General features: G+C 41.1%; 1 protein-coding gene across 1 annotated transcript in view; it reads right to left on the bottom strand.

Moving 5' to 3' along the window:
• tmtc2b (transmembrane O-mannosyltransferase targeting cadherins 2b) overlaps nt 1-10,307 on the bottom strand; it is a 74,621-nt gene extending 64,314 nt beyond the window's left edge. The window contains exon 1 of the mRNA XM_088299072.1: nt 9,842-10,307. Within this exon, the coding sequence (XP_088155198.1) occupies nt 9,842-9,924 (83 nt within the window). The 5' untranslated portion in view covers nt 9,925-10,307. The remainder of the gene's footprint in view (nt 1-9,841) is intronic.
• Between the last annotated feature and the right edge of the window lie 274 nt (nt 10,308-10,581).

Genomic DNA, 10,581 nt, shown 5'->3' on the forward strand with positions numbered 1-10,581 from the left:
ATTCACCTCATGCACTACTACAAACAAAGTAATTTTATTGCAGTGTCCCAGAGGGCGGTTTACTTCAGGCTGATAGGCTTCACACGCATTATCTTCCACAATACAAAAAAAAAAACATGCACGAGATTTGCGGGTTTCAATCCATTATTTGAACATATAGATTGGAAAATGTCCGTGCACCTCTGATTTTCTAACCCAATTCAGGCATCTGTTTGCCCTGTTGTTTAGTGGCCAACAAACAAACAAAAAAGTAATCTACTAAACGTTCAACTTTTGCTCCAGTTGCAATAATGTAATGATTCCATGAAAACCATGGAAAAACCACATTGAAAATCCTAAATACTGTAAGAGGAAAGGGCAGCGTGAGAAGGCATTAAAAATAGGACAGCACAAATGGTTGATTATAAAAAGCATTATTTTGTAAAAATCCACAGCTATGCAGTCCCGGAGTCATTTTTGGGGCCGTGCCCCACCTGAGAGTCAGCGGTGCTCGATTGAAAGCCATTTGGAGAGGCCAACCCTCTATTCTTCTTGATCTGCTGTCATTCAATTAAACCAATCTGTTAGAAAGATTCAAAATATTAATTTAGTTAATTATTATTATATTTGGTGTTTCTACATTAAGAGTAAAGTTACATCATCATATTTGCCTCTCACGTGAAGCGCAATGCATTTTGGGTAACTACCCATTCACTGTTGCGCTGCACTTATCGGGAAGTCTGGACTACTACGGTACCAGTTTAGGATGTGTTCAGTGCTGCACCGAACCATAGTATACCATTATGTGCCGTCCACGGCTGTAATCAGTGACTTTTAATACAGTGCATCTGAAAATCTGGTATATCTGATAAATTTTATGTAATTTAATCCATGTATTCGTATTGGAGTAAGTGCAACTTATTTGGAGTGTATAGCCATTTTTTGTGTACAGCTACGATAATGCACTAATATCGGAATGTGATATTGGTGCCCATTTATTATTCAGCCAAATAATGTGCCTTTTACTCTGGCAGTATTTGTGTGATATTAAAAGTCCAGTATTTGCACGCTGCACTATTCCTGGTTATTGCACGAACACACCATGGCCACACATATCCTTGTCTCATTACAAAGTGTGCCTGTTTGCCTGTCCCTGAACATACTGTGACAGCTGTGCTTTTCCCAGCTTGTGCCTGCAACGGGATCAAAGCTGGCAAACCACGTCTTCACTCTTTCATTGTGTTCTAACCGACCCCTCTGGGGCTAACAGGGAATACTCCGATTGAACCAAATCACAGATACAGTTCATTCTAGCCTCTCAAACACACACCAACCAGCGTATGAAGACAAGTGCTAGCCAATCGCAGAGAGAGCGGGGTGGGTTGGAGTCACAGAGTCAATCATTCGGACATTTGTTTACAGAAATGGTTGCTAATTTAGCACATCAAATTTAGGTTGAAGAAGTGTGCCCCTATCACAAAAATGTCACGCCACCGACCACCCTATCTACCCCGCCGCAATTCCAAGAGCAAAACTCTTGATTGCTCCGTAAACCTTGATGTCGTATTTCCAATTTCGCAACCCACCCTTGCTGTTGTCAAGAGTTATTTGCCTTGTTAAATTGACAATTTCATCATCTTTACAGCTAGAAAGGAATGCCGCCCAAGCAAGCGAGCTGAACTGGCTGGCACACACACATTGTTGAGGAAACAAAGAATTGTTTGTTAGCTTACTTAACAGTGAATCTGCTGCTCTTCTTTTTCTGTCTGTCCGGTTAAAAAAAAATACTAACCAGAGCACATACCTCCTTAACAAGTTCACAAAATGGGTTTTGACAGATTTAGTCCACAAAGCTGCAGCTTTTCTACTCCATTCAAACTGAGAGCATTGAGGTCTTGCTTCCATCACACAACCAATGTTTGATTTGCTCATTCTTTGAGTCCAGGGGGGAACAGCAGGACCACACAACCCTTTCCTCTCACGATCGACAAAGGCATCACAACCAAACTTGTGTCATAACCTTAATGAAACAATTCACTGCTCTTTGTTTGAGCGGTAGGCCACCACGAAGGAGAGGATCATTGAAGCGGAATAGCCTTCTTGCAAACCTTAATGAAAAGGGGCAATCAACAGCATCTTATTTAGATTTGGGTGTGGCAAGGAAGTTTGGGTTTTTGACAGCTCAGGGATCTCTGCTTACACTGTGTGCCCCAATCATCTAAAGTCTTGCTAATCCTATTAATATGAAGAGGGCCAAGAGCCTGAGAGTGGCCACAGCTTAAGAGCCATCAACCCGCATTAGCGTTGGAAACACAAACCCACGTCTAGACCTACTAAGTACTCAGACCCAGGAGTCAAATCACTGGAGGTTTCATGATGGCAAAATAACCTCGAACCAGTAGTTACCAATCAAGTTACCCTACGGCAATGTCCAGACCTGATGCAACAGATGTACCAGGTTATTGGATATAAATCCCACTAATCTCATTTTGTTGGTCAAAGAGCACATTAGAGCCGTCATTTTCACACACTATATTCCTTGGCAGCGTGGAAGCTTTTCTCGCATTATTGAGAATGTCCGCTGTGCTATACTGACCATGTGAAGGATTTACTTGTTGGATGATCCAGTCCAGCATTGCATTTTATTCCCATTTAAGGCGATTATTATCACTGTGTGCAAGTCCGTCTGTGTGCAAAACTGAACATGTGCGCTCCTACAACCACATGATGTATTAAGAGAGATAATCTGTTAGCCTTTAATTAAAACACATGGCAAAGAGACTCAAGAATACTCAAAGAGGACTAGGGCTGACATGTTGCACCGTGCCGTCGAGTTGATCTTTTACGCTTCAATCCACAAACAGGCAAGTTCAAGCCAGTTGTGCATAAGGCCTGTTTCTCATCATGCTGCACACCAGTCAAGTGATTACAAAGCATCTGATTTATGCAGCTTGTTCTGGCTTGGCCACAGCGAGGGATTTGAAGACACTACTGGCTTGGTGGCTGCCCATGAGCGGCTTTCAGCCACACAGGAGGTCTTGGGCCACCAATGTGGCACATCACAGATAATCACTTGAAGTACATAAGAACGCCTTGGAAACAGCCAGAGATACATATTTATGTTCTTCACGCAGCAGCAGATTGTCGTTTGCACTGGTAATGAAGGGGAGCTTGCTGGGGTATTTTCAGGTTCATACTGTGTGATCAAGTCTACATCATGTTGTTGTGTCTGTATCATGTTTCTCAGGAGTCTAGACGCCATCTGTACCAGGAGGAAACCAGCATCCACAAGTATCAGGAGAACACGATGACGAAGATTTTATGGTTATTAAGAGCGTGGCATGTAACTAAGATTTATACACTCAACATTAACCTATTTTACAAAATATTTTTAGCTTGTGGCTGAGGTGATTTGTACAGAAGTTGATAGGAGGTTGAAATATGGTCGTTGTTGTTCCTTGCAATTAGAACAGTGAGCTGAACTATATTTTTAATGAACACTTTTTCACTTATTTCACACAGATTGCAGACAGATTTGTTGTGATTAATAAATGTTGTACTTGACTGATAAAGGTCAGAAAACTGCAGAGCAGGGCACTTGACCAATTACCATACCAATATATATATTTTCATTACTGCGAGAGAAAATTACTGAAAAAAGGAGATGGCTCTCCCTAAATACTAAAACACACGTTCTACAGTTACAAATGTTTTGCTCTGAAGTTTGGTTATCATGAACAAAAGGAATGCAACACAAAGTCCTAACATCGTTATCATAGTACAGGAGGTCATAACTAATAGATGTGAACTTTATAACAGCGTGGCAGAAAAAAGGACCATTGTACTATCTTGTCAGTCCTATCCTATTGCCCGGTCTATGAACTCACTCCATGTAAAATGCCAAATCTTATCAAATTGCTGCAATGCCATAGGTCACGGTAAACTAACCCACAGACGTGAAAAGCTCCCAATTCAATTAAGAACGCAATTTGAAGGGGGGAAGGGCTCGGCTTGGGGGGGGGGGGCTTCTGCCAAACTGGCTTGCCTTTATTTGTGGGGAGGATGAAAGCAACCATGTTTTACCCTTGTTACAAATTTGTTGGAAAATGGAGGTTAGGAAAATGGAGCTCCTACCCATTTGCGGTCGTAGTCTGAGTGAATCTTTCCAGGCTGATGTACGGAAAGACGATCACACCAGTATCAACATATCACAAAAACATATTTTTTTTCATGGTGAAATGATTAGACCGCACTAGATTGCTGACCGTTTTTGTAATTATAATGCAATTTGAAAGGAAATTTGTGAGGTCAATCACAGTGAAAAAAGTAAGGAAGAACTTGACTGAATTGCCAGTTCATACTCGCGCATAATCGTTAAGGTCTCTTACCGTGGTCTGTGGCCAAGTATTCTTATGATCTGTCCAAGTGAATTTCAAGTCATTCAAAATTGCCACCAGGGTGAACACTGCTCAAAACTGAGAATTCAATATTAGCATTTACAAAAGTAGAGAAAATCTAAATCTAAATCTAATTTTAGTACCTCAAAATAGGAATTTAACACTGCACACATTTTTAATTGAATATAAATTTGAAATCATAACTGCACAAAGTCCATGACTTCTGATGTCTCCATTATGGAAAGAAATTAAATAAAGCTACCATGGATATTTTGCTTCCTCCTCATCCACTTGAAAACCTTCCCTTTAAGCTGCAGATGGAGGAAAAACCACACAGGACCATCTGTAGACAGACGCTGGTTGATGAAGCTAGAGGCCTGAAGGCTTTGGGGGTATTCAGATGGGTGCAGAAGAGACATGGAAGAGAGAGGGAGGAAGGCAGAGAGCGAGAGAGAGAGATGCAAGCACAACAGTAATTACAGGGAGGAGAGGGAGAGAAATCCAGACCGGGAAAATGAGGAGATGCTCAGACTGCTGGTTGCCGCCCTTAGGCCCTCAACAGAACCACAACTCTAACCAGCCCGTCCTTCAATATAGAGTTACAGACCACTGTCATGACACGAGGGGCCAAGGATGGGACAGCAACGGATGCAGACAAGTGTTTCGGGGGATTTGTCTATTCTAAGATGCACCTGGGAGCAGAAGGACTCTAAATCCACAAATAAAAAAAAATTATGCCTCAAATGGACTGTGCTAGGTAACTCAAGAGTTAATCATGGTAACAGGGCATCAGCTGGTAAAATGGGTTTTCAATCAATGACTATCTGTGCAAATAAGAATAACAATCAGTGGAGTGGTCCCCGTCCAAAGCACTCGCCATGTTATTTGCCAGCACCAAGTGCAAGATCCTGTCGGAAATTAAAGTTCTGGTTCATCCATATGTAATGCCTTACAATTGTCAGACCAATATACACGACCACCCGGCCAAGCCTGCAACCTGCACAACATCCTCATACATAAACCTCACTACATCACGTTAAAAAAACGAGGGCCATCCAGTTCATTCACATCAATCATCTGTGCTTGACACTGAACTGTAAGGAAATGAGAAAATGCGGCTTGAGGCTCCGGATATAAAATGATATTCAACAGCTCAAATGGAATTCACACATTCACCTTGGTGAGCTTGTGGAGGAACTTTCATGTGTACTCTTGTTGATGGTGAGCAAATAGTGCAGTCGTTCAGAGTTTGCAGAATTATCTTCATCAAAAAAAGCCTGGCAAAGCTAACAGTGGGTCAGCGCCTCTCGTATTACCTAAGGGAAGAAGCCATTCCCTCAGTAGCGGCAAAGAAAAGTTCAAATCTAAAACAACAACATAAACAATTATCTTGTTTAGTAGACGCTTTATTTTGCACTGTCATTGCTATACACCATTCAAGGATGGTGGGTCACTGATTGAATACATTGAAATGAACTGCAGAAAGTGAAAGGTCACTCACAACACACACCACAGTGTGCAGTCCCATCTCAACGAGAACAATTGGATCGAATCAGTAGACATATTTCACATATACCGTAACCTTTGGATACATCAATTATGTTGATTGATCAATGTGGTTCTTGCTCTTCCATGCAAACAAGAGCTGTTGAAACTGTGCCTCATAGAGCGCTGCAAGGGAATGAAAATACAACTACGACTGATGGTTTCAGTCTCAGTCACCTTTTAGAAATCAGTGGGGTTAAACACAATGAAGACAGACATTTTATAATGAAGAATTTGTTAATTTCATGTTGGCTAAGTAATGATGCACGGTAACCACCGGGCAAGAATTTATTTTTTTATTTTTGTTAGAAAACGTCCAATTGAGCATAATCTAGACTTTGAATTAATTTAGTTCAATACTTATCAACGACTCATATTTAAGGCCACATTGAGGATGTTATCTGTCATTGTTGCCTATTAGAAGTTCTGGAAATTTATGCTCTGGCGACATGTTGCGCCTGTTGATACTTTTGATGGTTGTCTTTGAGAAACATCTTCTTCTTCCATAAAGGCCAAATTTGTGCAAATGCGCGACTAATAGTTGAACAGAGTCCTCCACCTTAGCTGTGGAGCTCTTCAGTTCATCCAGAGTGATCATGGGCATCTTGGCTGCATTTCTGATCAGTACTCAGCTTGTTTGGGCCAAAAGCTTAGCGGGATGGCCGGGTCCTGCAATAGTCTGATACCTTCTCCATTTCATTACGATTGAGCCAACTGTGCTTTGCGAGATGTTTAAAGCTTGTGAAATATTTTTTTAGAACCTAATTCTGCTTTACACTCCACCATAACTTTAAGCCAGACCTACCTGGTACATTCCATGGTCCTCATAATGCTGATTGCTCCCCAATATTCTTTTAACGGACCTCACAGATTAGGTGCATTTACACTGAGACTAGATTACACACGAGTGGACTCTATTTAGCATCATCAGTCTTTTAGGGCAACATTGGATCATTCCAAAATCATCAGGGAACTTCTGGAGTGAGTTGGCTGCACTGACAGTAAAGGTGCTGTGTAATATTGTATGGCCCACTTCTCGTTTTGTTTTGTTTTTTCCTAAAAAAATAAATAAAAAAAAAAAAAACTGTTTTAGAGTGTACACCTTTACAGAATGTGGCAAGTGAGTTTTTCTTTACTGCAACCTTCAGGAATGCATAGGATTTCTTCAGATCAATGTGTCACCACTCATCCCAACTACTGATAAGATGATCTGTGTGACTTTTCTCAAAATCACTAGTCTTTTAAATATTGCCGTTTTTAAAGAATGATAAACAAGCGAGCCAAAAGATTATTTTGCATTCTAGTGCTGTAATGAAATCGGGTGAATTTATACTTGTGTCTTATTCAAGTCCAATGTGTCTTCAGCTCTAAATAGTCACACAGACACACAATACACACATTTACTTGGATCAAAAACTGAGTAAAGTCGGTACATTGATTTCCAACCAGGGGCAATGTAAGCGTTGCCTGGTTCTTACCAGAGTATTAAAATATCCAGTTTTGATTCCTTTGAGTGCAGACGTGATATGCACATTTTTCACAACATTGTACCTTCTTCGGCCTTACAATTCTATCTTGTCAGCGACCTTGCAGTCGAACATGTAATCATTCCCACATACTCCATGTCGGCAGCTTGCTATGCAACACCAAATCATATCAGGATATCAGGCTTCTCCTCACACACGCGGACCATTAGCAAATTATATCACCGTGTGGGTCGAGGATAGTTTTTACTTTGACAAATTAGATGTCTCGGGCTCAGCCACCTCTCCTTGCTGCTCTGTCACCACCAGCAGAGCCTGAGGGGACAGGAGACTGCTGCTAATTACGAGCGTGGGCGCAACATGTGCTGCTCCAAACAGAGCGCTGGATGTCATACAGCAAGCAAAGAAAAACCCGTCAAACATAAGAACACATCAAATAAAATATAGAAAAAAAATTATTGGCTGGGATTGTAGGAGTTGTGTCAGAAGCCCGTACTAGGTTAGGATCATAGCTCAGATGGCAATAAATAACATCTCTCCACAGACTAATCAGGTCTTGGCATGCTGTCTTACGCTAAAACTTTGAAGGCTGCTGGATCTCTCTAGTAGTCACCTTTACCCTCTCTGCTACCACTCTGACAGTTTTATGGACATTCAACATCTGTCTTGAACAGAAGAGAAGGATCCGCCTATAAAGACCAAAATGCAGGTACAGCAAATACTGTACACTACAGGGAAAGAAGAACTACATAAGCAGAATCACTTGCCCCGTTTTTTTTTTTTTTTTTTTTGCAGGAAGCGCTCTGTATACAGAGCAGTTAGCAGAGTTGTAAAGGAAACACGGAAGCCGTCGATGTGGATGGTGTTAATGTCCTGTTTGTTTCACTGTGCAATATCCTCTGGCTGTATTTGCAGTAAATTAGTCATGGAACATGTCAAAAGTACACAGCGTTGTTGATGCAAAACTTTCTGAGCTTCTGGTAAAAATGTTTTACTTTTTTGAAAAAAAATAAATTACAGGGGGAAAATTTACACCAAAATGCACCTTTTAAATCCGTTTAAAAAAAGGGAAAAAAATTATCAAGTAATATGAACTGAAACAGGAAGCGAAATACTGAAGGGCCTGTGTTCTAAAAATTATTTAAACACATTTTAAGTTCATGGGAGAATCGTGTGTTTTGTAAAAATAATCTATAAAATACACACATTTTGACTGGGAAAAGTGTTCCAATTCTGTCAGACAGCGAGTGCATCTCCCTCGCAGATTACCCCAAAGATTTTAACTGGAGTTATGTCTCGGCATTGCTGGGCTAATCCTTAAATTACATTTTCTCCATAATTATTTTTTTTTGTTTTACTGTGTTTTTACATTTCATTGTATATACTTGGTTATTCTTTTTTAATTGAATTGCATCCATGCAGTCATTTTATAGTGCCGATTCTGTTTAGCAGGTCAGCGGGAGCTGAGAGCAGCAGACTTTTGGGCAAGGAAAAGCACACACCCTGGACAGGCTGATTGAGCATATATCGACAGACAACCATACACACTCACTTATTCACCCCTACGGGCAATTTAGAGCCTTCAAGTAACCTAACATGCAGGTTTTTGATAGGTGACCTGCAGAAAACCCAAACAAGCAATGGAAGTGCATGCAGACGCCACATAGCATGGTCCAAGCCAAGACTTAAAATTAAAACATCGCAAGTTGAGACCATGACCACTATCTTGTTTGTACAACTTAAATATCCTCTTTAAAAAATGATTTAATTGTTTTACCCGATCTATTTTTTTGCAATTATTTTTCAGTTGCAATAAAACGTTTTTTACAGGAATATTTGTATTTTTATGTCCAATGCATTGGTGATCAAGCTAATGAGACCTTATATAATGAATATCTTTGTGTGAGCTATTAAAAAGCTACATTGCAAAGCAAAGACCAACTACATAGAGAAGCCACTGACCTAAATCACAGTGTGCATGAGGAATAAATTAGCCTGAGGCAGTGACATCCACTCAGCCATCAAATATCAAATGGTGCTCTTTCCCCCCAAAAATGATGGTTTCCAGTGAAGAGTGACAAAACAGTCTTTTTTAAGTTGATGGGGGAAAAATAATAATACTTAAAGGTTTCAGCAGGCTGCACATTTGGACACTATAGGACTTGTTCAGTGGAGTGATTTCTTCTCCAGAGGTCAATTATTTCCACGCAGAGGAAATCTTGGAGCAACTCTGCTCTCTGGAGAAATGCAATACAGAATACGCTTCATGCACGCTATGGTCTTCTTATTTTATTGGTACTAATGAGAAATCTGACTAACTTAACCAGACTCAAGACACCGTGAAAAATAGAGCATACATATAGGTTGGAATAATAAAATGTTGCGTAGTGAAGTTGCAGGCTATTAAGTGTGAGTCGCATGTGCCCATGCAAGTACCTGTCATCGTAGCAGAAATCCGCTCCCAGCGTGTTGACATACAGGACCAGAGCCACGGCGCTGCACAGCAATTCTGCAAACATCTCTCTTCGTCTGGCACACACGCGTGACGTGGGTCCAATAATACAACTTCAAAGAAGGATAAAAGAGAGCCCAGTCCCAAATGCGTGCTCTCTCGCAGTCGGCGTCTTTGTCAGGATGTTTGTGCGAAAGCAAGTCCGGTTCCCCCCATCCTCGTTTCAAGTGCACAAAGTGGACGCTGCGCGGGTCGCGGCGTGTCTAACCCATGTTGGTTGAGAGGCGGAGAGCTCTTTATCCAGCTGGAGGTTCGCCAAGGACAGGGGAGGAAAATCACACAGCAGCAACGTGTACTCAATGTGTGACGACGGTAGAGTCTCACACGCCTTCCCTCCACAGGCGGCTCCGCACTCTGATGCTGAACGACCGCGGCTCGGAAGCCGCTGACCACAACTAAGTTAGCAGTAATGGCAGGAAGCAACTTCTGCTTGGGTTTTCAAAATAAAGGTCAAGGTTAGAACCTTCCCCCAATGAACGTGCAAAATACGAAATATGATATTTTTTCGGTTTAATTCGGTTTAAACAACAGATTTGTTTTAATTATTAAGGCGACCTACATTTCCATCGGTTTTTCTTTGCGCAAAACTCTCTTTTTATAGGATAAACGCGAGTTCAGAATCAGAATGCTGCCTTGGAAATATGATATCATATCAATGCATGAA

The sequence above is a fragment of the Idiotropiscis lumnitzeri genome, chromosome 6, assembly GCF_059441095.1.
Source record: "Idiotropiscis lumnitzeri isolate Australia: NSW breed Sydney's pygmy pipehorse chromosome 6, RoL_Ilum_1.0, whole genome shotgun sequence".
Taxonomy (NCBI): Eukaryota; Metazoa; Chordata; class Actinopteri; order Syngnathiformes; family Syngnathidae; genus Idiotropiscis; species Idiotropiscis lumnitzeri.